This window comes from Alligator mississippiensis, chromosome 16 (assembly GCF_030867095.1).
Source record: "Alligator mississippiensis isolate rAllMis1 chromosome 16, rAllMis1, whole genome shotgun sequence".
Lineage (NCBI taxonomy): Eukaryota > Metazoa > Chordata > Crocodylia > Alligatoridae > Alligator > Alligator mississippiensis.
In genome coordinates this window covers 30,327,503-30,354,790 of record NC_081839.1, presented here as the reverse complement: position 1 = coordinate 30,354,790, position 27,288 = coordinate 30,327,503, and the positions used below count along the sequence as shown (strand labels likewise).

The 27,288-nt window shown below is 45.5% G+C and overlaps 1 protein-coding gene across 2 annotated transcripts in view; it reads left to right on the top strand.

Moving 5' to 3' along the window:
* Positions 1-16,118, top strand: part of ARHGEF12 (Rho guanine nucleotide exchange factor 12) — an 88,855-nt gene extending 72,737 nt beyond the window's left edge. For both annotated transcript variants that reach the window (XM_059719666.1, XM_059719665.1), the window contains 11 exons: positions 196-273; positions 2,192-2,267; positions 2,665-2,832; positions 3,413-3,500; positions 5,247-5,339; positions 5,481-5,557; positions 5,864-6,097; positions 7,828-8,313; positions 10,393-10,700; positions 11,148-11,220; positions 11,790-16,118. In XM_059719666.1, coding sequence (XP_059575649.1) covers positions 196-273; positions 2,192-2,267; positions 2,665-2,832; positions 3,413-3,500; positions 5,247-5,339; positions 5,481-5,557; positions 5,864-6,097; positions 7,828-8,313; positions 10,393-10,700; positions 11,148-11,220; positions 11,790-11,800 — 1,692 coding nt within the window. In that variant the 3' untranslated portion in view covers positions 11,801-16,118. The remainder of the gene's footprint in view (positions 1-195; positions 274-2,191; positions 2,268-2,664; positions 2,833-3,412; positions 3,501-5,246; positions 5,340-5,480; positions 5,558-5,863; positions 6,098-7,827; positions 8,314-10,392; positions 10,701-11,147; positions 11,221-11,789) is intronic.
* The last annotated feature ends 11,170 nt before the right edge of the window (positions 16,119-27,288 follow it).

Sequence of the window (27,288 nt, the reverse complement as noted above, 5' to 3'; positions counted from 1 at the left end):
ATGCTGGAGACCTCCAAAATGGCTAGCTCTGTGGCTGAGGGAGTGAGACTTGTCTTCTGGTGGATCTTTGTGTTGCTAGTGGAGCTGGGGTCCCAAGCCCCTGTGAGCCTGTTGAATTTCAAATGGTCTCTTATCCATTTTGACTCTTGAGTTTAACCTGAACCAATGTGAATGGCTTCATCATGTCTCTTCCAGCATTTAGAAGATTATCAGCGTCGTCTCGACCTATCTTATCTGAAGCAGGCGGAAGACCCTATGCTGGATGAGTTCCGGGTAAGTGACAGAGCAGAAGCAATGATTTAGTTACGGTGATGATTCCCCAGGTATTTTTGGAGTTGTTTCTGTTGCAGCTTTCAATTATGTAACAAAATACCAAAATTAAGTGGGATGCAGGTTGTAGCCATATTGGTCAAGAGGCAAAAGGGATCAGAACTCGTGGCAGAGGTGCTATCTTTTATTAGATCAACTAGATAGTTGCAAAAAAAAAAAAAAAAAAATATTTGCAAGCTTTCAGGCGCGCACACCCTTCTCTCAGGCATAGGAGAATGCGAAGATTGTAAAATTTCTTCTAGGTGGAAATGAAAATTCATGTGTCACAGGAGAACTGAAGGTGTTGTAAGATCTCCTGGTTGGGATAGTTCATCTTGTGCAAATTAGGCTCAGATAAAAGTTGGAACAGTCTTTTTACCTTGATGTTGTCTGGTGTCAAGCAGGAACATCCTGAGGTTGATTGACCTTGAGGATCCAGTGGTATAACCAGCTGAACTGCTAGAGCTGGTGGTAAACTTCTGTGATTTGTGGCGCCTGTAACATCGCTCACAAATATCCTTGGAACAGAGCTTTTTGATGTATAAGCATACAAAAAAATTGCAAAATACAAATTCTACATAGATCCTCTCATAGCTGAACATAGTCTCTTGCACAGTTACTTAACTTCCACAGGGGCACTAAATAAGTTTATAATAGTCAGAGTTCTTCATTTCAAGGTTCATGGAGTTCACTATAAAGCTGTTCTGTGTAGTCTACCAGCCTGTCAGAAAAGACTTGGCAAACTCTTTATCCCATGAAATGAAAGACTCATGATAGATATAAAATCTGCTATCTTGCTGGCACCACTTAAAAACTCTGAGGCTTGGGAGGAATGGCTTGTGGAAATTACTACATGTACTAGCTTGTCTACAGATCTGCTAAATGTCACAAGCACTGAAATGAATGAAGAATCCATTGACATTATAAAGTCCCGCAGATCATCAAAACAATTCATACATCAGTGTCATCTTCAGGCATTCTTAACTTTCAACTTGGCTGTTGAAGCACTAACCAGCTATAATATAAACTGCAAACTTTTGTATAAATTGACAGAACACCAGAAGCAATACAGTGACCCCTCAACTGGCTCAAGAATGTAATTTTAAAAGGAAATTCTTCACCTGATACTTTAAGCTTGTGCAAGGCCCCAGGTTGTAAAACCTTCATCCAAAGAGATGCCATTGGAATACCAGAGCTTAAAAATGCATGCAAGTCAGAAAGGCTTGAATTGTGACTTCTGCCTTGCATCTAACTTTCAGAGCAGTGGATTATAGGATTCAACCCCTCTCTCTCTCATATAATGTCCTTAAAATAGCCCTTAAAACAATTCCTTGTACTAAAAACCTGTTATTGAGACTAAACCACCTACCCCCACCATGTTTAATTGACCTGACATTTGGCAGTCATCACAGCGTCTTCTGTTGTTCTTCACATGCAAACTACACGGGTGCTTTCACAGGTGTTTGGTCGTCTTTCCCACTCCTGCCGTGCAAACCATAGAACCCAGTTTGCCCTGTTCAGCCTATACATTAAGCTTCCTTAATATAGGCCTGTCATCCCCTATATCTGGTCTATGCCTGGAGGGTCCTGTTCTTGCACAACAGAGAAGAACGGACTTTTTGGGGGGTATGGTGAAGCTTCCAGGTTCAAGTGATGAGTGCAGTGATTCACAGGCTCTGGGTTCATCCTCTGTAACTTTTCTGATTCCAGATCTCTCTTTACCAGGCTCTGAATCAGGACTGGTCTTTAGCCTGGAGTATCTATACCCTTTCTCTAAAGTCTTGGTTCTTTCCCTTTATTTATGCTATGCACTCCCTAGAAATGCTGGGGGGTTTGTTTTTTATTTCTTTATTCATTTATTCATTCATTCCCCTATTGACAGAATTTGGATTTAACCAAGCGGAAGATGATTCACGAGGGACCTCTGACTTGGAAGGTGAATCGGGACAAGACTATAGGTGAGTCCTATTCTGGCAGCTGGCTTAGAGGTGGATTTTGCAACCAGCATTGGAGGAGAGATGAGTCATCTGTGATTCCCAATTACAGATTGTTCTGCTACCTTTGTTGATGGCCGCATATTTCTCAGAGTTGATTAAGTTATTTTCTTCAATCTGAAATGTGCTTGGAGCATCATTAAGACCATGCAGGGACGTAGCAGTCAGTCGTGAGCTGATCTCATCCTGCCTGCATCCCTCAGCTGTAGCTTTGATGAGGAAGATAAGCTTAGAATGGCCTTGAGTTGATTACTGCCTTTGCATGTTTAATAGAAAAAAGACCTTTCTTCTTTGAACTGGGGTGGGTGTGATGAGGAAGTGGATCTTTATCCTGACCTGGGCCTGTTCTCACCCTGCACAGATCTCTACACTTTGCTCTTGGAGGATATTCTGGTGCTCTTGCAAAAGCAAGATGACAAACTGGTGCTGCGGTGTCACAGTAAGATCCTGGCATCTACTGCTGACAGCAAGCACATATTCAGCCCTGTGATCAAGCTGAACACTGTGCTAGTTCGCCAGGTGGCAACAGGTCAGTCTGAACGATTAGCAGTGTTTAACAGTGAGGTTACTGCAAGCTTGAGGCCATTTAAGGAAGCAGTTTGTTTAGATGGTGGGGCAGGGGTCAGGGGGTAAGGTTCAGGACACCAGGGTTCAATTTGTTGATTGTATTGCCAACTTCCTATGTGACCTGAGGCAAGTTATTTAACCTCTGTGCATGTGTTATCCATCCATAAAACAGAGCAGCATTTTCCCTTATGTGGCGTGGGAAGGAGTTTGGATAGAGTCCATAAACTAAAGTGCTTGGAGCTTCCCCAGGTGAAAGGTGCTGTAGAAGTGCAAAGTGACCAGAGAAGTGAGAGGGGAAATAAAACCACATTTAACGTGATGTGAGAAGCCATAATTATTTTCTGTCAGGCTTGAAAGCCTGAGTTAAAGCAACCCGTTCATGTTTATGTAGTTTGCCTGGAGGGTTAGTTCACAAACTCTTCTCTCAGTTCCCTTTTGGGTAATAAAAGCATATGTAGGTATCTTTCTGATTTCAGTGCTTTCTAGATAAAACTGTGCAGGACGAAGTGTTGGATTAAACGATTCTTTCTCTGTCTCTCCAGATAACAAAGCTTTCTTTGTCATCTCCATGTCAGAAAATGGCGCCCATATTTATGAACTAGTGGCACAGACCGTTTCGGAAAAAAACGCGTAAGTGAGGGGCTTGGCCGCCTACGCTGTGCCGTGTTGTTTTTGTCACCTTTTAAGAGAGAGATTGTACCTCTCACTGCCCGAGGAATAGTTCTGCTGTCCAAGTGCTCACCTTCAGCTCAGCCATGTGTGTCCACATACACGTAGCAATTAGTGTCTAAAACTCTCTTCCCACATCTCCCCTCCATCTGGAGTTTTCCTTCATTATGAAGCACAGTGATGAAAGCTCTTTGCCAGCGTGGGCTCTTCCTCAGGGTTTTCATTGCGGTGTCTCCTGTCTTGCCTGCAGACCTGACATTTCCGAGCACAAACATTGTGTGTGATTACAAGGTATCTAGCGTACACTGTTTTGTACATCATCCTTATGGACTATACAATGTGTGGTCCATAGAACAGGTGAGAACTACTGGCTTTGGTACAAAGGAGTTTGGTAGATAACCTGCTCTCATGAGTGCAACAGGTGACCCTGGCTTTATTAATAACATTCTAGTATGGCCACGTTACATCTTTAAACACCAGCTCATCAATATTTTGTCCTGGGAGAGTGGATGGCTCTGAAGTTGGCAATGAGGTAAAAAAAACAGTCTGTGCATTAAGGATTTGAAACTGGCCCCAGATCTTCAGTGAGCAGAAGCTGTCATCCAGTGACTTAAGTGTCCTGCATTGTGTGAGAGTTACTGGTGGGTTTTGATGAAGTCCATCCATAGGTGGATGGTACAACAAGTAAATTACAAATGATTTTTGACTCTAACTAATCACTGCATTCCTGGGCAGTCTCTGGAGAGAATTTCAGATGGCTGGCTAAGTCACGAGAATAAAGTTGCCTCTGCCCTCCCTACCACCACCCCTCACATCCCCTAAGGAAATCCATCCAGAATTGGGTTTCTAAATGAGGGGATGGAAGGTCAAAGGATGTGCTGGGAGGTGGTCCCAGTGTTTGCTGCTGTTGTGCTTGCTGTCCTTGCTCTGTGCCAATGGAGAGGAGACTTCAGCTTCCAGGAATGTCAGTCTGGCATTTCTTAACAAGCACTGCAAATTCTCTTTAAGTTAAAACATTAATTAGAAATTTTAAAAGTTCACTGCAGACAAAGACGTTTGTGGTCCCTTCCTTCAATCAAGGTGTAATTAGGATGACTTCTATTGTAACAAAGGCTCTTTTCAGTGTGACAAAGCTTTTGTTCGTTTTGCTGGCATCTCAAATGGGATATTAAATTCTGAAGTGTAGAAATTAGAGCTGTAGTTTGGGAGTGTCTGTGTGTTTGCAGGCGCTCTGTGCATTTTCATAAAAAATGCCTGGAGACAAAGCCGCAGCAGTAGGAATGCAGTCCCGGGTTATATTCCCTTGTTTCACTCCAGTAGGAATCTTGCAATAGGGGAACATATTTGGAAAGCAAAAATCTCCCCTTTTTCACCAAACGTTCTGGTTTTATTTTGTTTCTGGGTGAACTTTTAGGCAACAGAATAAAATCTCTGCGCCCGCTTCTGTATCCACTCACAATATCCATGTTGCCTCCCGTTCACTGTGGGATAGGTTAGCGCCATCAGTCCATTGCACAGCATATTTTGCTTTGGGGCAGGTGGGTGCAGACCTCTCAGTGCCGAATTGTGTTTCCAGCTGCTGCTTCTGTACGGTTCCTGCAAAGGCCCTTGCATTAGTCTTCCAGTGCTGGAGCGTCTGTCTGGTGAGGTCAGCCTAATTAACCTGTGGAATTTAACTCGCTGCCTGTCATTTTTGGCCTCTCACAGATGGCAGGACCTGATAGCTCAGATGGCAGGGACAGTGAAAGCCGAGGCTTCCACCAGAAGGGTGATACCATTACCGCAGCCAGGGCCTGGCGAGTAAGTAGAGTTCACTTTTGGCTTTGCTGTTCCAGTATTTTTATTTTTTTTGCCTCATCTAGAGCAGGATAATCGAGGCCATAATGTTGTTAGTGAGTGTAAATGCATCTTCCTAAAAGAACTCGTGTCTCCTTCTCACAGAGAAGAGCGTGAGGAAGAGGAGCAGAAGTTGAAAGACGAGCAGCCTGATATTCCAGCCAGCAGCATGCAGAGTCCAGGTAATGATACAAATAACTGCTAGATTGAGTGCAGGAGTGCTAGGCCATGCCTCTTGCATTAGTGGGATCTTGCTACAGCAGTGGAAACCCCGCACCACGAGTCCTACGGTGGAGTGAAGATCGGGCTTTAGAGAGATACTATTAGCATATCTGCAGCTGGGAAAGGAGAACCTCAAATGGCTCAGCTTGCTAAAAATGGACCACGTTGGGACTTTCTCCAAAGGCGATCATGTGGAAGAGCCCCTGTGTGTTCATTTTCAGTACTTCAACTTACATACAGTTACTTTTGTGTTTTCGGTGTGCTAGATAAAGAGTTGGGCCTTGAGCCTTCCCTCATACTGAAGACCCAGTCTCCTTCAGCTGTCATGTCGGAGAAGTCTGAAGTAGAAGATCTCCTTGTGACAGAGAGGCAGTTTGACAAAGAGCAGCAGGAAGACGAGCTTGTGCTCAAAGACTCCTCCGCATGCTACGAACAAGCGACCACAGACGTGCCTTTCCGAGTCTCAGAAGAGCGGTGGGCACTGGATGCGTTAAGGAGCTGTGAGTAGCTCTGGTACTTTTGGCAGTTGTGGCCTGGAGCGGCTTGATTTTTGGCTCTGGGAATTTGGGGAACAGTTTGGTCCTAAAGAGTATCTTCAGCCCATTCGTGTAGTAGTGGTTGCCTGTGTTTGGGTTGCAGAAATTGGAGAGACGAAACAGCGGGCTGGTGTTCAGGGACTTCTGCAGCAAAACTATATCTCAGATGCTGGCTCTTTCTGTGGTTTTGGGCAATTCCTGTAATTGCTCTGGCACGATTCCCCTGACTGTAGAGCAGGATAATACAGATTTATAAGGAGTCATTAGTTCTCGTCCATAAAGCACTTTGGAAATAGAACGACACTGTGAGGCTCTATGAGGAAGTGCAAAGTCTTATTGTTCAAGTCACATTTTAAACAACAGGTAACTAATGTGCAGAACTCCTTGCCACAGTATAAAGGAGTGCTTGGTAATATGAAAAAGGATGGGCAATTTAGAGTACCAGCATACTTATTTTCAAATTACAGATTTGGGATGAAAAGGGTTGGGACTGAGTTTATCATCATGCCTGAGGCTGTAAGCCAACCTCTGGGGGAGCTGTGAACATCAGCACTCTTCAAGATGGTTATTCAGTGATTTCTCTTTTGAAGGAGAGGTACTGTCCTCTGCCTCCTGACCCTGGACCACTGAGTTTGGTCCCACATGGTGATTCCTGTGACGACTCTGTTAATTTATGGATGTGAGGGGCACAGGCACACGTGCCTGGCACCTCTGAAGTGGTTGTGGTCCCTGGGAGTTGTGCTCTTTGGGGTTGATATATCAATACCCCATTGGCGCTCTAAGCCTCAAGACTTCAGGCATCCATGCCCTCTCCCTAGTTCCCTGCCTTGGGCTTCTCCACAAGGAACGTGAAATCTCTCAAATAATTTACTTCAGATCTTTTGATTCAGCTCACATCAAGTTTTTACAGGATGGGAGAATACTGTTCCAGCTCTGGCTAGTGTGGGAATATTACTAGTATTTGTTCTCGGAGGGTGTTGAAAACTCATCGTGGGAGGTGTGTGGATGATATTAGCAGTCAACTGTGCCTCTTGGCTCCTAAGATTTAGCGAGCCGCATTTTAATCACAGCTTTGGGTCATTTCACGTTTCTGTAACAGCCTTGCATTCAGATTAGTGACTGCTTTGCTACATGAACTGACAGCATTTCTCAGAGGTGCCGGGAGTGTTGTGAAAAGAGTCCTAATAAGTATCCTTTTTCTGTCATGGTCTGGTTTGAATAACTGGAGTGAGAGTGAAATCTCACTATTTAAGAATTTACCTTGTATTTGCAGCAGGAGCTTTGCTTTGATCTGCCATCTTATGTTCTCATGATATTTGCTCCTTAAATGGAAACTCCTATTAATAGCAGTAGTATTTAGTAGTTAAAACTGTGAAAACAGGAAATTGGAGAGTTGGATTTTTTTTTTCCCCTTGCTGTCATTGTCTCGCTGGATGATTTAAGTCACTGATCTGTGTCTTTCCTCACCTGTAAATTGGGAATTGTGCGCTGCACTTACCCTATTTGTAACGTGATTTAAGAGACAATGCTGTGACAAGCATTGTATTCTACCCTCCTCTCCCCCAAGAGTTAACATTGAGAGGATTTGATCATGTGTCTGCGCTTTCCAAAAGGGGCATCAAAGTACCCATCTCATTTCAAACACAGTTGAGATGGCTTCTGTGCACTAGTGAGCACTCTGTGTTTCCTTTCAGTGGGCTTGTTGAAACAGTTGTTGGTGCAGCAGCTTGGCTTGTCGGAGAAGAGGACCCTTGAAGACTGGCAGCATTTTCCCAGGTTTAGGACAGCTTCCCAAGGTGCTTGGGCAGAAAGTGGAAACCAGGGTGGACTGCAGCACTCTGATAATAACAAGATGCACCAGCCCGGAGTGGACCGGATGCCTGTCAGACCTGGAACTAGTGAACCCGCAGCTTGTTACGGTATCCGGACTTCAGCTGAATTCCCAGCTTCACAGGATGCCGTGCAGCTGGTATCTAGAGACGCCAGGTCAGGTAATAATGTAGTAATGGACCTTGTAAGCATGAACGTGGAGACCCCGCTCACGGAGCTGGAAGGAGTGGGTCCTGATGACAATGGAGAGCACTTCTTTGATGCCCGCGAGGCCCACAGCGACGACAACCCATCCGAAGGAGAAGTGACGGAAAGGAAGGAGGATGAGGAGGTGCAGTTACGGATCTCAGGTGAGCAGGTCCCCTTACCACGCTACACTGAATGTAGATCTGTCCAGCTCAAAGGCTAGAGCCTGGATACTTTGGGATCAGTGATGAAGAAGTGATATATTATTAAAGAGGACCACAGTTATATTCTCGTGAGGAAACTGTCTTGCTAATGCAATATGAAACACTTCAAAATGGCTCTTTTGGTCTTTAGAAGTCCTTTCAGCTTGGAGTGTATAATAATAGCTAATCCTTTGTACTTCAGAAAGGGCTGCACAAATGTTAACTCATTAATTCTCTATTTTCGAGACAAAGAGAGTGAGAAGCTGCAAGGCTAACGGCTTGCCATGGGCCTCGGTACACAGCTAGGGATAGAACGTAGGAGCTAATGACCCGTCCTCTTGCGCTCTTAGCTTTCAGTGAATTCAGGGCATGCATAAAAGAGAGCATTGCATCAGTCTGCTGCAGCACCATCGGTGTACCAAGGTCTTCCCGTAGCCACATCCTCCGAGTTTCCTTGTTTAGGGACCATAGAGAGATGTTGTAAAGTTCATTTTCCAAGTCTGGAAATCGCCCGTTCATGCCACTTGAAACCAACTTTCCCACAGCCCCTCGGGCCAACACAGGGACCTCACTTACAGACTTACACCCAGGCTTGCAGCGTAGCTCTCTTATGCGGAAGCATAGCTTCCTTAAATGATTTCTCCCTATACCAGAAGTTCTGATGAAGAGCATCACCGTGGACATGTAGAGATGGCTCTGGAGTCACTTAGAGATGTTAGCAGTAGCATAAGAGCACCAAATCTGTATTTTTTTTTGTTGCTGCATAACATGAAGGCAAAACTTGGGGTATTTTCTTTGGAGAGCAGAAGAATGACATCTTGGGGCACTACTGCGATTTATGCTAACATACCTTTATCTGCTATTGTAATCTTAAATGGTGTGGCGGACCTTTGTGGTAACTGCAGGGGGACTGTCAGGCTGGTGGGACCTGCCATGTTGTAGCCCTTGTTTAAATTTGCATCTGAGCTACAGAAAAAGAACTTGCTGCAGCTTGGCTTGGCTTTGCAGTTCTCTCGTGGGACTCCCCTGCAGCCAGGTCTGAAGCTCTTAAAAGCTTTTTTGTTTATATATCATATTATATTTAATGATTCCCCAAGTAGCATCTTAAAACAAATGTTTTCAAGCCTTCCAAGAGGGATGTACAGGCTTGTTCATCAGCACAACTTATTACTCAGTTCCTCCGTCTGAGGAAAAGGGCAGTTTTGAGTGCTTTCCTGGGGCTCAGCAGGTTCTAGGCGGATGGTCCTGCCACTGCCGCATGTCTGGAGCGGCGGCACTGCACTAAATTGACACAGATGTGGTTATTTTGTGCGTTTGGCAACAGAATTAGCTGCTAACAGGTACGTTCCATTTGACCCTTGTGCTCTGAAGGACTTATTCATCAGTATTTTTTTTTATTTAAAAATTAGACTCGCTTTTGGATTGGCTGGATGACACGATCCAGTTGTGTATTGGCAGTTGCTGTCTCTTCCTTCCCTGTGTGACTAAGATTCTTTAAATGCTTAGAACTGACCCCACATCTTTAAACATCTGACTCTTTACCTCTTACACTGTTTACTTTTTCCATTGAACTAAGCAGGGACATTGAAGCTAGACTGGCTCAGATCTGGTTAATCCAACTCCTGGCTTGCTCGTGCTAGCTTGCTGCAACCTTGGTATTGTCAAGAAATGCCACTGGCGAGTGCTAATCATGCAGACACCTGTGTTACTGTGCACGCGCACCCTTTTTTGAGGGACTCGTAATAAAAATCTGAAACGAGAATTTTTGGAGCAGTTGAGCACTTATTCTGTGGTTCTTGAATTTGCGAATCCTGTGGCTTGTGATTCCTGGTTCTGAACCAGCCCAGTTCAGTGAACCACTGTCCTCTGTCACACTCGCAGTGCATCAGCTGGTCTGTTTTAAAATAGCTTGAGAGATGAGGCCTCTACCACTTTTTTTTTGTTCTTTTTTTAAGGTCTCCTTAAATTGTCTCTAGTTCATTTGGCTTTTGGTGACTATATTGAGCTGGCGCGGTTAGTCCAAAGCTCTTCTCTTAACAGGAAATTATTTGATCCTTGACGGATACGGAACGGTGCAGGAAAGCTCCACGGACGACGAGGTGTCTTCGCTAGTCCTACAGTGCACTGCAGGCAGCACCTCTCTGGACACGGCGCAGCAGCAACACGTTTCCCCCAGGGAGGCCCAGGCAGACGGGGGGAGCTCCCTGTTTGCTGAGTTCATGGCCTCCCGCTGGGCGGCTGTGGAGGAGTCCAGCTCCGGAGCACCAAGCCCCCCCTTCTCCGTAGAGTCACGTATCCAGATGATGCAGTACATTCACAAGATCGAGGCTGACCTTGAACACTTAAAGGTACAGTGTGCTTCTGTTGGAATTAGTTGGGGTTCTCCATCCTTGAACTTTACTTTATGAAATTTGAGGGAACAATGAGAAGATCTTGGGGGTGGGGGAGGTGTGCAGAAATGTTATATACCTGGAAGGGTTGGAAGCTAAAATTGGCATTATTCCTCTGGTTTTAAATCCCAGGTGCAGGAGAAGCCTGTAGGTCTATCTAAATATATGCGACAGTTAAACAGAGCTGCATTGTTCAGAAAATGTCGGCATTCAGATTGGTATGGGGAAAAGGATGAGTGCCTTGGAAATGGGTTTAAATTAGGTTAAGATGCAGTGTTGGCCATTGGTATTTGGGGTGATTTGCATGAAGTCACCTGCATTAAAGCAGTCCCTAACTGGAGTACCCCCAGCTTTGGAGGTCTAGCTGGAACATGGGGAAAGAGCCACATGTGTTTTGTCTTCCAGGAGATCGAGGAAAATTATGCCACTCTCCTTCGCCAAAGGCTGGCTGGATCAGCCCCCACAGATGAGCACTCAGGTACGCGAGCAACATGCCATCCCCTTGTTCCCAGTGCCCCTATTTGTAAAGGGTGATGTATGCTAAAATACCCTGGCACAAAAGAAGCTGAGCAGGTTCAGTTGTTAATTTTTCAAACAAAAGGCTTCGAAAGGAGTTCAACCTGCTGATTCCAGATGAGGAAAATCAAGGCAGCCGAGGCTGGGACTTGCTGAGTGCGTTTTCCTTTCCCTGAAAGGATAGCTTGACGTTTGAGGCACTTCAGCGTGCTTTGATTCCCTTTAGCCAAGTGCATTGCTTGCCTTTTCAAAGGGGACTAGATTAACTGAAGAAGTAAAGGCAGTTTGAGAGAAGCTGGACAGACCCCTGCTACTTTGGTGGGTAAAATGTCATGTGCACCTCTGGCCCTGTAAGCAGGTATCACGGGTCCCTTTGAACGTGGCCTGAGCAGGTCTTTGTGGTGCCTATAGCTCAGCATCAGCCGTGGCATGTCATTGTCCCCGAGAGCAACGCTCTGGGTTTACCATACAATTTGAGCTGGTTATGATGCTCCCTCCCTCATGGCTTCCCACCTTTTCTTTCTTCTTCAGACAAAAGTTAGTCACGTTTTTAGAAGTGGCTGAAGGTTGGATGAAGAGTATCGGCGCCTGCTGGCTTCCGTGTGGACTCTGAGGCTACAGGGCTTCTTTCTGTGGACCATCCAAGTGTTAACCATACTCCAGCAAAGCAGGGAATGGGGTGCTTTCCTTCAGGGGCAACTGCACTAGCCTGGCTGGCAGGGAGTCTCTTCCATTCTCTCCTCTTCCTCTCCTTGCTTCTAAAAAATTGTTTTTGATTCTGAACAAACAGACAAAAAAAAAAAACAAAACCAAACCAAATGTACAGAGCTTTGGGTGTAGGATATAAAATGTATTTAGACATTAAAAAAAAAAATCATTGTATTTATTTGACTTCATTCCGTGTATCAAAAGCACATTTTAACATTTTTTTTTTTTCTATTTGCTTTTTGTTTGAATTGGGTAGTGACAAGTCTAGGCCTCTGCATAGAGTACCCCTCTTCCCCCCGCCCCCGGGTCTTGCTGTTCCTGGAAGCAAGTGCAGTTGGAAGGAGAACACGTGTGCACACGTGTGTCTTGATTTCACTGGGCTGGGCTCCACAGTCCCTCCTGGCAACAAAACTGCCATGCAAAGAGCTATTTCGGAAGGGGTTAGAATGATTTATGGCTGAAATGAACTGTATTGAAGAGCATGGGAGCTGTCTCCCTGCTGGGCGAGTGCCTGTTCTAGATAGCTCCTGTCACTGTGTGTAATGAGCATTCTCCATGCACTAAATAGCCAGGCACTTGAAATTTGGCAAACACTATTCCCCCTCTCCACCCCCCACCTTGGTGCTCTCGTTCATTGACTTGTGGGGCCTCACTGGGAGAGGAGAAAGCTGGGGTTTTTTTGTTTTGTTTTCTTCCTTGACTTCATGTTGGCCTTGATCACAATCTCCTTTAAAAGCGATAAACAATGCCTGGAGCTGGAGCACTTGTGTAACTTCTCCTTATCGGACAGAAATAAATGGAAACCCAGGAATGTTTCTGAGGTGTTGGGCAGGTGGGTGTCTGTCGTTGAATCACTACTGAATGAACCCTGGCTGCCAATGGAGTTAGCCACAGGTACTGCTGATTATGGGGCCAGTACATTTTAGTACCTGAAGGTATATCTTGCTGAGGGTTTTTTTTTTTTGCACTGATTGTGCCAAAGTGCTCTCCCCAAACCAGAGAGATGCACAGCAGACAAGGCAGAACAGCTGGAGCCAGAGCCAGCTCTCTAGCACTTCTTTAGGCCAGTTTGAATAGTTTGCTGTTGGAATTTACCCTAGACTAGGAACAAGATGGGAAATTTCTGTCTGACAGCAGAGCTAACACTGGACACTCCAGACTGGTTATTGATAGCACCTGCTCAGAAACTTGCTAGCAGGATGGGCATGGGATAGGCAATTCCAGGCTGTCTCTAGCCTCACAATCTCCCTTGAGTCAGATTGGTAGCTTCAAGTACATAGGACACGTTCCTTCTGCACCAGATACAAAAGTTTTAAACTGAACAATGTGCCAAACCTGTAAATCCTATTAGCATGTTCAAGCTATTACAAGGATGTTTGCATTACTGCATGGACCATGAAGTGCTGAGAATCTCTTTGATCAGCATAAAGGTCATGTTCTTTGCTTCATTAACACGCAAGCAGATTTCCCATGTAGCAAATGGCAGAGATTCAAAATTGCTTCTTCCACTCATGCAAAACAAAAACCAGCCTTGATATTTCCCTTTAAAATAGCAGGAAAGGGAGGAGAGGGAAGAGCTTATAAAAGTAGATATCAGTTGCCTAGAAAGGTTTTTGGACTTTGAAAGTTGGAGCCATAATAGAGCAGGGAAGATCTTTCTCGCAGAGAAGCCAAGTGCATTGAGCATCATTCTCCTCCGGCAGGAGCTACGTGCTGCCAACGTGTTACCTCCTATTCAAGCAGGAGCTCTCTCTTGCTGAGGCCATGCTAAGGGCCACTGTACAAAGGTAGTAGCAATATAGGCCTTCCAGTGTTATATAGGTGACAGCTCCACACACCACTTCAGCCACCACGTGCCATGAGTTTAAACTTCTGAAAAGCCCAGATAGTTAACGAGAGCCCCATGTGGAATCTCCCTTCTCCCTAATCCTGATCCAGTGATACCTGATCCCTGGCCAAACTTGGCTCTTAATGCCCTTTTTCTGGTGGTGGTTTTTTCTCCCATCACTTTTGTTGGTCAGAATGATGCCTGTGTCCTGGATGGACAGATGGGAGATAGGTTTGTTTTGTTTTGTTACCCTTTTGCATTGCATGCTATGGCTCCAGCTGCCAGTAACTCTGCTTTCCAGAGTTGTCAAATGATGCTTGATCTTTCTCAGCCTTGTGCTATATTTAATATACAGAGGTCAGGCTGTTTCCAAGTATGGGCCCAGCGGTGATGGGCTCTGTTTGGGCATCCTGGCCAGGCACTTTGCTGTTGTAATTCACACCAGAGCCTCTCCTGATCTCTGCCCTCCTGCTAGGGGCATAGGAATCCTGATGCTGCCTAAGCAGCAGCGAGTTGGCCTCATGATGGAGGGGCACACTGCACTCATTAACTCCTCATCTGACTCCCCTGTGCTGGGGAAAGCTCCCATAACTGCACTGGTGTTGGGGCAGCACTATGACAATGATTGCTATGGACAAGCTAGCATGGCCATGATGTGGGCATTTCCGTTCCGGTGTTGTCTAGATTTGCACTTGTGCTCCCACCACTAGAGCTGCATGGGTGAGGGAGTGACCTAGCCTACACTCCAGCCTCTAGCATCTCTCCGCATGCATAAAGGGTGCATTGACTGTTTGTTCCTCTGCTAGTCTGGTGATGGTGGCACATGAGGCTTCAGGATGATGGAGGGTGCTAGATAGGATTAGACTGAAGGAAGTCAAAGGACCTTTTTGGAGCTGAGAAAGAAGGGCAATCCACTTGGACCCAGTTTCATGGAAGCGAAATGACCTGCTGTGCTCTGCTCTGCTTGCTTTTCCGACTGGCCTTGTCATGCTATGTTGATCAGTCTCATGTTAAGGGCATTACTGTTACCTAGTATGATTCTCTAGCTTTATTTTCCTGAGCAGAGTTCCCTGAAATCACAGGAGGAGCCCGTTTCACTCCCTGGCATGTTTACTGTACGGCAGACCTCAGGCATGGCTCTGTGGGGAGGGGGCTGGAGCTCAAATGCACTTTGCAGGTTTCCTGCTTTTTTATTTCCCTTCTAGCCATGGGTTTTCTTTCTGTAAATTCCAGTTTCCAGCTTGGCATGAGGTGACATTTTAACCTGTCCCTGGCTGCTGGTTGTACATTCCCTCATTCAAACTGGACAGTAGAGCAGGGCACTGTGCTCCCTGATTTTGTGCATCTCTGTGCGTGTTTCCCCCACCCGCTTCTTCCGTGTGCTTTTCTTCTGTAGAAGAGGACCCAGGGTTTCTCCTCTTGGGAAGTGAGGAAAGGTTACTACAAAGTCCCCTCTTGAGAAATGCACTCATCTGGTGTCCTGGCATCCAGTTCACAGGACCAGAAGGAAAGGAATCTCTCTCTCTGCAATAAAGGGGTAGGATAATGATTGGCAACGCAGCTTGAGCGGAGCTGACCTGCTTGCTTGCAAGGAGGGTAAATTGTCTTGTGATTCCACCAGTCGGGGTGGGGATGAGGGATGAAAATCCAAGGGGCTTGAATGGAAAGTCTAGACACCTGGTCAGCTTTCATGCCACACTGCCTATCTCCAGTCTTTCCATACAACATGGTTACTCTGGCTCTTATTGAAGCTGTTCCCATTTTGGCTAGAAGAGGTGTCTGTTACCTGCGCAGATAACCCCTGAGTAGATGCTTGATGGCATTTGATATTGAGAACTCCCCAGAGAAATCCCTTTTTGCCCCCTAGCTGCCAACTGAGAAGCAGATGTACTGCGAAAGGGATACTGCAGCCAACACACTGCTGTTTTTATTTTGAATTATGTCTTTTTGGAATGCTCTTCCTACTAGAATATTTTTATTTTCTTTGTACACCATACAATCATGTACTCTTAACAGAGATTTTACTTTAAAGAGAAGAAAAAGAAATCTGGAAGTATTCTTTAAAAAGAAAAATACAAAAAAAAAAAAACTTTATTAATAATCCTGTATTTTTACTGATCATGTTTGAATGTCTAAAAAGACTTTATTGTTCTAATTATCCAGATGTATGTTTGTAAAATAGCTCTTTTATGACTTAGCGGATAAGGTTGTATGTTTCTGGAATTAAATATTGGTCACTTAAAAAAATATTTCTGTTTTCAGGATCTGGGAACTAGAAAATTTTAAGCGTTTCAAATATCATTAAATAAGCTTAAAGGAACCGAGTCCTTGACTGCCTGGTTTTGTTTTGTATCTTTTTTTTTAATTGCCTGGAGTGCTTGGCAGGACAAGCTGTTCCAAAGAGAGAACTTGATGGGCAGGGGAAGCTTTTATTTAGTACAACTGACCTTTCAGACTCTTGATGCTATGGCAAAGTGGGGAGGGAGAGCCTTTCTCACAGTTAACACAATTGTTCTTATTGATTAGTAGCTCTTTCCCGGAGGGAGAGCCCCCCTGCTGGTACTGGTGACAGTCGAGACATCCTGCTTTCACTAACTTTCATGAGCGCGGTGGCTGTCTGGAGAAGGGGCCGACACTGGTCCCATGCGGGGCAATAAGGCTTTCGAGGTCCAGACAAGGTAAAAGGTCTAAGTGCGTTCTGTCATTCCAGACACCGAAGTCTCCTCTCCCACTGTCATCCCCTGCTGCTTCCATAGAAATCCATGATCAGGCCTGGTGAACTGCTTTCATGCTGATCAGCGCTTTCACCTTCGCCCTGCCTTGTCCTCAGGCTAACCTTCCAGCAGGACAGAGTGAGTAACATAGAGATTTCCTGCCACTGCAGTCTCTACTAGATTTTCTTCTAGCATCTGTCATTAATACATCTCGCTCTGAACATCTGCCCCTGAAATCTATGCTCAAAGGTCACCTTTTAATAGCAGCCTAATACCACCCCCATGAAATTCAATAGGAATCTTTCCATTGATTTCCAGGGGCTTTAGGTCAGGCCCTATAATCTTGGGGAACTGAGAACACCAATTCAGAGCCTCGAAGGTATGTTAACACCCAGCTGCCATTGAATCAACTCGGATAATGCAGTAGTAATAGGCAATAGCTCAGGCAGTGCAAAGCGTTGTCCTCGTTGCCTGCCTGTGGTCTCTGTCCCACACATCTTGCTGCGCAACAGAAGTGACGCACAGCAAACAAGGCCAATTGATTCTTTCCTCCTCTTGATAATGGCTAGGCTGAGGGTTTTGTTAGAGTCTTGCATCCTTTTCAGTTTATACAAATTCCCCCCATGCTTCTTAATTTTTTTTTTAAGGGTCCTCTCTCACCCCGTGCCCTAACCATGTGGAAGTACCACGTTCCCGTAGCAGAAGATATACCCACCCTACCCAAAACTGTGCTCTGAACCTTAGCCACAGCCTGATAAAACGTAAGCACCACCCTGCCGGGGAGTGAAGTATTTATCTCCATTCTAGTGAATTCCCATCTTGTAGTGTTTGAAGTTTGCCTCGAGCTTTATGCAGCGTGTTGATGACACACTGGAGACCTAGAGAAGCTGGAGGATGGGGATCAATGACCTAATAGATCTTCTCATTCTCACCTCTGATTCCTCTGAAACATTTTTAATGCAAGCCGGATATCCAGGATATTAATTCTATTGCTTGCAATGACTTAATAAATGCTCAGTGTTTACCTAGGATCTCTCATGGCAGTCCTGTACCTGCTGATCTGGAAGTGTATGTGATGTTCTTCATAATTGTTTGCTCTTATAGGGGTCAGCGCGGTGGCCTGCTACAAGATCCGGAGGCTACTTGTCTGAAAGGTCATAAGTAATAGGGAGTGTTATAGTGTATGGCAGGAAATGTATGAGACAAACTAACCACTTTTGTCTGCACAAGTATCATAATCCTTATTGGATGGAGCCACCATGGGTGAATAATGGCACCAATTTGTTCCCTTCCCAGTTAACATCTTCAGTTGTAAGAGAAGAGATGTTGGGGATGCTCTACCTTGTGTTGAGCAGCAGGATGGAGTTAGCTCAAACAGCTCTGACTTCGTGCATAGCACTAAAACAACAAAGCTGCCCCTCAGCCTAACAGGCCAGATGCTGCCGCAGGAGCTTCCCTATAGGAAATCATCTATTAGGATCGTTACACACATTGATAAAGCCCATAGGATGGTCCTTGCTGGTCGCTAATAGGTGGGCGGTGACTTGCAGCTGGGAGCTGAAGTCTGGTGTGGAGTGCAGCCCTTGGTATCACTTTGTGGGGAATGTTTTTGTTATGCCAACACATCCTTCCCCTGTCATTAATAGCAGCTTAATGAGCAGTTTGAAAATCTAACTTGGCTGTCAGCGCTAATGCTCTGACTCATTTGTTCAGCGTTGAGAGTGAAATGAGACCAGTCAGTTCCACTTCCTGTTTCAAGTCAGCTGCGCTTTCCCGTGGCCGCACGGTGCGCTCGCATTCGGGTTTCCAGCAGGACGGGGAAGTCCAACCGGAAACGTTCTCCAGTAAAATGAGCTGCCTGGGTGTTTCTTAATTCAAACGTAGCGACTTGTGCTTTTAAAACAAAATCTAACCGTCCGGGCAAAAGGAACTCTGACAGAGGGTCCTTTTTAACAGAGGGCTATTAGGGTTATGGATCTGGCAGCATTTTATTATCGAGGCTTGTTACAGCAGCTCCCTCCTTACCTTGCAAGCGCTCAATGTAGCTGAAAGGCTGATGTTTCATGTGAAGTGTCTGCCAGCCCATTTTACAAGTGGGGATAACACTCCATCAGGCTTTAGATTTGCTTGCTTTCCTCCCCACAAGTGACTCTCTTGGATCTTTGGTTTTAAACTTGATCCTTTCAAAGAAGTAGTCTGACTCCTTCTGCAAAATCTTTTGAAATGCAGTTCCCTGGAGTGCTTACAAAGGCAGTGGGGTGTCTACAGTGGGACATGACTTCTCCATGTTTCTTCTCCTGCCTCTGGTGTGCGATCCACAACCTTTCTACCATTTGCACATGAGTTGAATGTCCACCTTTCAGTTGCGAGACGGGGAATTAAAGGCCTACAGAGCCATTCCTTTGGCGGCTGCAACATTTATGCAATCACGGATATCTGCAAATGGGAGTCTTAGTTTTTATATTTCCATTCACTAGTCGTTTTTCCCTTCGCTAGGATTAAAAAGAGAAAATTTAAGGGGAAACAAAATTGAAGCTTGCTATTGAGGGAATGTGCACGTTTTTTAATAGTGAACATCTGTGCGAAGATTTTTGTGCCAGGCCTTTTGTTTTATTGTGTTATCTGCAGAGAATAGTTTACGCACATCCCCATTATTCAGCCCCATCCCTCTCCCCACCTTTTGACTTCCCTGGCAGCTGACATGCTACCTCTCTGGCAATCAATCTGTAAATACCAAATCTCTGGTGTTTTTCCATGTTTGAAGCCCTCTTCCCACCCCCTGCTTTTCCCTATCCCCTTTTGCAATACGTATATAAAGTTCCTTGAGAGATTGCTTTATTGTAATTGGTAATCTGAGCTCCATTATGCTTTCCTAATGACGCTGTTCGTGTTTTGCCTATTTAAATGTTATTTTATATATTCCCTTTATCACTCAGTTGTAAATAAATGATTCAAAATAAACAACTTTGGTTTTGCTTTGTGCCTTCTCCTTGCAGCCAGTGACCTTGAACCCAGCCGTGGAAGGTGGAGGACGGTGAAAATCAGAAGGTGCTGTATATCTTGGGGTTCTTTGCGCTGCAGGATCAAGACCCTGAGATTTATCTTCCTATTTTCTGTCTGCTGTAGGTATGAGGGAAGTGGAAGCGAGGACTCTAAGAATCTGCTGCTGGTGTTTCGCCCTCTGGACAGATCCTCACGAGTTCTGAGTTGTGCTGTTTGCAGCTTCATGGTGATATGACCTACCGCACGGTAGCAATGGTGCTTCGGGTAAAATGTGATTTTTATTGTGTTAGCAACCGAGGAGCCCAAATCATAGACTGAGACTCTCCTGTGCTAGATGCTATACAAACACAGAACAAAAAGAACCCTCTCTGTTCTGAATCGCTTACAGGGTGCTTGACGATCCTCTGCAGAGAAGAGCTGGAGAAGTGCAGTGCACTTGTCTTCTAGGTCTCTGCATGGTGCCTTCTAATTCTCCTTCACCTCATTGCATCATTAGTAATTTATTACTTGCTACTCTCCCTTGCACCCTAAACAGCAAGGGAGGAATTAGTATGTCACCACGTTCCTGTGAAGACTTTTAATTGTTCCTGGGGTTGGCCGGCCAGCACGTTTTCTGCCAGCCTGTCTGCAGGATGACCTTTTCCCTTTTATCAACCAGTCAATGTGGCTATTTTTCCTAAAATATTGATGAAAGTTGGCCTCGAATGAAAGCTGTCTAGCCCCCAGCATGCAATCCTGCCAGCTGGGCGGATGAGTATGTGAGCGCACGCCTCGACAGAGAAACAGGCCCAGCTGGTGAGGATGCATCGCACAGAAGTGGAAAGCTTTAATGTGCCAGTTTAAGCACGGTGAATGGTTGACAGAGCGCCCAAATGGACGAGGCTGGGGTGACGGGGCAGGGCATTTGGTGTGTGTCTGCATTTCGCTGTTGCTGTCGCATGTTCAGTACTTTTGAAGCCTCTTTCATTTTGGAAAAAAGAAGGTGGAAACTGCTTTTCCCCACCAGAGGGTGCTTGGGGCCAGATACTTATTTTTCTGCTGATTCTTTCTGCCTCTGGACCCTACAGTAAATGCACCACAGTCATAGCCTTTTTAAGAGCGCTCTTGCCCTGCTAAAGGGTGGAGGGATATTTATTTATCTAGTTTTTGGATGAGTGGGACTTCTGCCATTCATTACAATCCGCTCTGCAGGGCAGGAGGGGTTTGGAAGGAGCAGGGCTTGCTCTGTGCCGAGGGAAGAGTGCGGCAGTCTGAAGACTTGGAGCCTGCAGTGCAAAGTTCAGGCTTCTGGACTTGTTAGCAGGAGTGCAGCAGTGGGTCAAAGATTGTAACAGTGACCTGAAGGGAAGGGCCACGGTTGCTCCCCCCCCATCCTGGAAACCCAGGAGGAGAGTTAATGCTGCCGTTTTATGGCTAGTGAATTCAAACTTTCATTGATTTCTATCAAGGAACCTTTTACCAGAGGTCAAACGAAAAGCTCAATAATGTGTTTCCGGGTTCATAGGCAGCTCGCAGGCGCCTGGCCTTTTGTCGATGCAGCCTCCTGGTTTGACAAAAAGAGGGCACCCCGGTCACAGTTACTGCAACTGGAGACCAGGTCTCCTTGACTGTGTGCTTTATGTTAGCGGGCTAAGGGCATTGCTGAGAAGGGAAGCAGCCAGCAGTGAATCAGGGAAGTCCTGCTGCCACCATGCAAATGAATCCTGGAGCCTCTTGCAAGCCCCTTTCACAGCTGAGTGCTTTGCAAATAGGTTTCCAGCCCCATTAACTGACTTGGCTACCTTTGTACAAGCAATTTTGAAAACGGTGTGTCCTGCACAGACCCACTCCTTGCTGGAAATAACTATGCACGTAGCCTCTCGCATTGCTCCATAAAACAAAGCAATAAACTGACAGTTGCCTCCTTCCTTTTCCTCCAGCCTGAGAGCATCTATTTCTCCTTCCCTCCCTAGCAGATGGGAGTTTACAGCTGCAAATCATTGGTTGGGCTTTCAGTGGAATAAAGCACCCTAAATCTCCCCACCGCTTTCTTTTAACTGGTGTGTTTGTTTCCAGATGTCTGTAGCTTATTCAGTGTGAAGCGTTTTCCCCGATCAATGTTTTAACCTCCCTGTTGATATTTACTCGTCGCTGCTGAATAAACTGTATTAAATGGAGCTCCATGGATGGCAGAGTAAATCTACATTTCTATCTGAGCTCTCTGGAGGTTTTTGCGATAATTCATATTATCTGAGGTTATTGTTATTCGAGGTTATTAATGAGCTTAGGCTTTTTTTTCTTCCCCTCTTCTGGAGTTTCAGAACGGGTCCTACTTCTTAACTGGAAATGGCACAAGCTTCTCCCCTCGCTGCCTCCAGGTTGAAATACCGCTTTTTCTTTGCCTTACAAGTTTGTAGTTTCATAATGTCACTCGGTCTGGCTTTTCCTTGGACCCTTCTAATGATGAAGAGGTTAAACTCTTCTGTTCTGTAGTTCATTTTACATTTAAATGCTACCTGGACGCCTCCTCCCTTTCCCTCCCTGTTCCAAGTTTTGAAGATTAGTTAGACAGCATGGAGCAAAAGGAGGTTTCGCTACCCTTCCTCCATGTATCCTAGGGTCTCTTGACTGATCAATGCAGGAATGTCATCGTAAAACTGCCTTTTCAGTACCGTGTGGCCTTAATCTACATTTTACCCCCAGAAACTGAAACTTTTATCTCTCGCTTTTGTGTGTAATCCCATGCATAAAGAAACAGTTATTCTAAGAGGCTTTGAGGCTTCAAAAGACCCTTCGCTCACTCATTATCATCATTCTTCCTGCACCTCTCGGGTGCATACAGTAGTAGTCAAATGGCATCAATTATATCCCTATCCCAAGCTCATTTTCCCATGTCTTTTATATTCAGATGTAATAACACCGTGTCTATCATGGGTGTACTACAGCATGTGCTTTTTGCTTGGCTTCATCCCCGTGCCCAAGGTTAATGTAGAAATGCTTGTTTAGGTCGACTATTATTGAACCTTCTAAAGAGATGAACCCATCCGGTATCTCTTTTTTCTTCAATACAACTTGCGTTGTATGTCGTTGTACCCATTTTGCACAGATCCGGCACTAATTTTGATTGAGAGCTGCTTGCCTTGCCTCATCTGGCCGTATTTTCCTACATATAGAAAGATGGGCACTTCTTCAAAAGCCTTAATTTTGCTTTTTCATCCTCACCCGCTTATAGTTGAGCTGAGTGCTGGGAGATTTTCAACAGCAAGAGAGACGCTGCTCAGAGATGGGGTTTGGTTAGACTGGGTAATACTGGTAGTACGTGCTGCTAACTATTAGGATGGTTAGGGTTGTGTGTTAAATCCTTAGCTCTGGGACTTGTGCGAGTCTCTGAGATGTAAGGCTGTTGGAGGACATGGTGCCAGGGTGTGCTGCAGTGAAGCGCAGCACATCTGTCCTGAAAGGACTGGATGAGAGATGGGCTCCTGTAGGAGACTGAAGTAGAAGGATCAGAGGAGGAGAAAGTGGGTGCTGTGTTTTCCTAGCACTGAGAGAAGAAAGCAAAGGAGTCCCGGGAGGTGCCGCCCTTGCCGGGAGGGACTGCTTTGTTTTTGACACCTGTTCAGAGTTTTATGTTCAAGAATAAAAGTGTGCCCTGGAAGAAGTTGCTCAGGTGTGGCAGCAAGTCTTTCCTGGGCCGAGAGAGCTGCCCAGCTGCCTGCACACAGGCAGGAGACCACCTATAGTTAGTCTTTTGGGTCTTATAGTTGGAGAGAAGTGGGAAAATGCTAAATGAAGTATTTAAGGGGAAAAAAAATCTTGCAAGTGTTCTTGCAAGTGTTTGAAGCTTTGGGATTGGTTGTGGTGTAATAATAAAGGGACTGTTATAATCAATGGGCTAGATTATCCACTGGGGTCTATCAATATTTCCATCAAGGGCAGTGCACTTCATAGAGTTACGCCAGCTCTGAGGATCTGAACCAGTGTCCCTTGTGCTTTTCCCCTCGGACTATCGGTGCTAAACCTTCCTTCCTTTGAAGGAGTGAGCCACGTGTGTGTGTTACTGATAGGGAAACCCAGTTTCAGAGAGGACAGGGTTTGACCCACTGATTTGGGGCATCTCCATTTGTGGGCAGACCCCCTGGACCTGAAGGAGCACTTTCGTAGGAAGCCAGCGCTCTCCGTCTCTGGAAATCGGTCTCGAGAGACGTTGCCCCCAAACAGGGGCGTTAATTAGTGGTTGTTTCTGAAAATGAAGGACAAAACATTTTGACCTTAATTTGTTCTTCCCAGCTGGGCAAGCCTGAGGCCAGCGTTCTGCGTCTCGCACCGTTCACTCCCTCCTTCCTTTCCTTTCAGGAACAATTTTGGTTTTTGCCAGTCTCCTTAATTCCAGACAATTTCTCTCCGTTTTCTGCATCCGCTTCTCCATTTAGGGCATGACATTGGGATTCTGCACCTCTGCGGCTTATTTCAATGAGGTTTAAAATTGCTTTGCATTTCAGAAGAGGACAATCGTGCCATGCTCCTCCAGGTGCGTTCTGCGAAATTCAGCCTCAGTCTTCCTCTTCAGTCGCTGCTTTGCTGTCCACCTTTGCTCTGCTGTACAGATGGCTGCGTAGGTGACGAGCAGATCTGTGAGCAGTATGGGGTAAGCACGGAGCAGACGCAGCAAGAGATAGTCCTTGCTCTTTTTCCAGGTCAGTGGCTGAGCGGGGAACAGGATGCGAGGGTCCCTCCTGGCTTTTCAGGCCGGAGTCTGCCCGGATAGACTGGGCTGCTTGAAGCCAATTTCATTCTTTGCTTTTCCTTTTTAAAGCCTTTTAATTCTTGTGTTTCCACTGCATTTAAAGAGGCGGGTTTTTCTTTCTTTCTTTTTTTTTTTTTATGATGGCTTTTATTTTTCTTTCTGTACATGAGTGAATGCCACAGAAAAAAACATCTTTTGATGGCGATAATTACAAGGGAACGAACAGCAGACAATCAGGAGTTGTGCAGATCTGAATTGAGATAAACATTTTGCACACGACAGTCCAGGGCATGTTTGTTATTCTTGTTCGGAAAGTAAAAACTGCTCTGGTTAAGGCTCAGATCTGCATTCAATCCCCGTCTCCGCCAGAGGCTCCCTTTGGGACTGGGACCAAGCCACATCATCCCTGTGGCCTCAGTTTCCCTTCTGTACAATGGAGCTACAAGACCTGTCAGTGTTAAGGCTGCCAAGTGTCACTGTGGTAGAAAATAACCTAAAATAATATACTGCTTGTTCAGTGGTGAGTGTCAGCGTGTAGAAGCTTGCATATGCTGGGCACTGCTAGGTAAGATTGTTTCTTGGCTTCGGTTCTAGCTAACGTTATTTCATGTGTTAAAAGTAATTGCTATTGGGACTGCAGAAATAACCCTTCAAAGGTTAGGGAAGGCCAAGTGGACTGGCAGGCAGCCCAAATCTCTGGGCTGCAGGCCTATATGCAGGGAGCCGAGGAGAGATTTGGGGACTGATAGTGAGATACGGTGCTTTTTTGGCCACCGATTTGAACGTAGTCCCGGGCTGCAGTGCCTGCAAGCTGTCATTTGAAAGTGAGACCTCTCCACGATTTGCAGCGCGGTGCAGCTCATCAGCTCCAGTTGGGGATTCATCCCCCTTGTGCTAGGTGCAGTGAATACAGTCCCTGCTGTGAAGCACTTAAATTTGAAGTACCTGGTAAACCTGTATTTGCTTCACTAAAAACCATTGCAGGGAAGAAAAAAAAAAAGATCACTGGCAGCTTTCTCGATGCTTCGTTTGGTATGTTTTCTTTGTTCTTAGACCCTGATCCTGCAAACACTTATGCATGGGCTTAATTTTACTTAGCTGAGTAGTACTCCTAGTCCAGGTCTGCAGGTGGCATGAATCAGCGAGGCTTCATTTATTCCATGGAGGATGCACAGGTTTACACACCAGCTGCATATCTGGCCTAATGGGACTACTCAGTGAGTAGAGCGACTCACCTGTGGAAGCAATGGTGGGTCTGGGCCAGGCTTTCTTTTCCAGTGCAAGCCCTCTTTTAACATGTGAATCTGTTTTCTTTTTTACTCCTTCAGCTCACAAACTGTTCCTTATTTACACAGTTCATCTCTCTCATTTAGTCTGTCTCCAGCTGTCTAATATATAAGTAGGATTTTTTGTGTTGTGGTGTTGTTTTTTTTTTGTTTTTTTTTTTTTACAACTACCATTATAGACTTACTACACTGCAAAAGTCCCTTCAGAGCTGTTCCTTTCTGTAAAATTATGCAATTTGGACAGTTCCATCACTAGTGGAAAAAAAAATAAAATCATTATGCCCATTACAGGGAAAAAAAACCCTTGCACTTATACAATAGAGTTTTGTTACATTTCAGTCAAACGAGATACCTTGGTTTCTCTAATGTCTTTCTTTCATCCCCCCAAAAAATCTTTCAGTGCTTCATGCATTTAACTACTATATAGCAAGCTTTATTTATGCTGCTGAAATGTAGCTACCTCTGGTGTTAAATGTAGCTGTTCAGATAGTACGCAGCCAAACTACGTGACAGTTTGAGAGGCGAAAAGAATACCCTGCTGCAATCAGAAGTGCAGGGGTAATTTAAGTGTTCAGATGTGTAATACAGTATGCACTTAAGTGAACAACACCATTGGGGATTTGGTCAGGACGTTGGCATTAATGGCTATTACACATTTAGCACGGACCACGTGGCTTGGCAAATTTCAGCTGTTACAAATAGAGGTATGTTATCCTACAGCTGTCAACCAGGCGATCCGAGGAGATTGAGTGCTGGTCTGACACAAGTTCTGCTCTTAGAAACAGACATATTAAGTCCCTTATTCCCATAACTCCTTGTATTCACCTGATTTTCCTTCCAGCACCTTTGTGATTTCAGTAAGTGTCTTGGCTACATATCCTGCCAATGGACTGTGGGTTGCCCTGTGCCTGCCTTTCCCCTTCCCGCTTAGCAAAGCTCTTGTGAATCACAGCTGGCTTCACAGTTTTCCAGATTTCTTTGGACTTATTTGCCCCTTCAGCTATCCCCTTTCCGAGGCATGGCTTGTTCTTGCGAGCCAGCTTTTCGCCTGCGTCCTTTCTGTGAAATGAAAGCATGCTTCTCAAAAGATGACTTCCCACATTGGAAAGGCTGAAGGAAGGAGGAAGCTCCCTATCGTAGCTTGAAGGACTCTGCATTGCACGAACCATTTCCAGTGAAAAGACCCAGGGTAGGAGAAGTCCCAGGCGGTGGAGCAAATAGCCCTCCATCGACTTGACCCCCTGCCAGGACTGGTGCACAGTGCACAAACCATCTCCTACCCTGGGTCTTTTCAAGGGAAATGGTTTGTGCACTGTGCACCAGTCCTGGCAGGGGTCAAGTCGATGGAGGGCTATTTGCCTCACCACCTGGGACTTCTCCTACCCTGGGTCTTTTCAAGGGAAATGGTTTGTGCACTGTGCACCAGTCCTGGCAGGGGTCAAGTCAATGGAGAGCTATTTGCCTCACCACCTGGGACTTCTCCTACCCTGGGTCTTTTCAAGGGAAAAGTCCCAGGGGGTGAGGCAAATAGCTCTCCATTGACTTGACCCCTGGCAGGACTGGTGCACAGTGCACAAACCATTTCCCTTGAAAAGACCCAGGGTAGGAGAAGTCCCAGGCGGTGAGGCAAATAGCTCTCCATTGACTTGACCCCTGGCAGGACTGGTGCACAGTGCACAAACCATTTCCCTTGAAAAGACCCAGGGTAGGAGAAGTCCCAGGCGGTAAGGCAAATAGTTCTCCATCGACTTGACCCCTGCCAGGA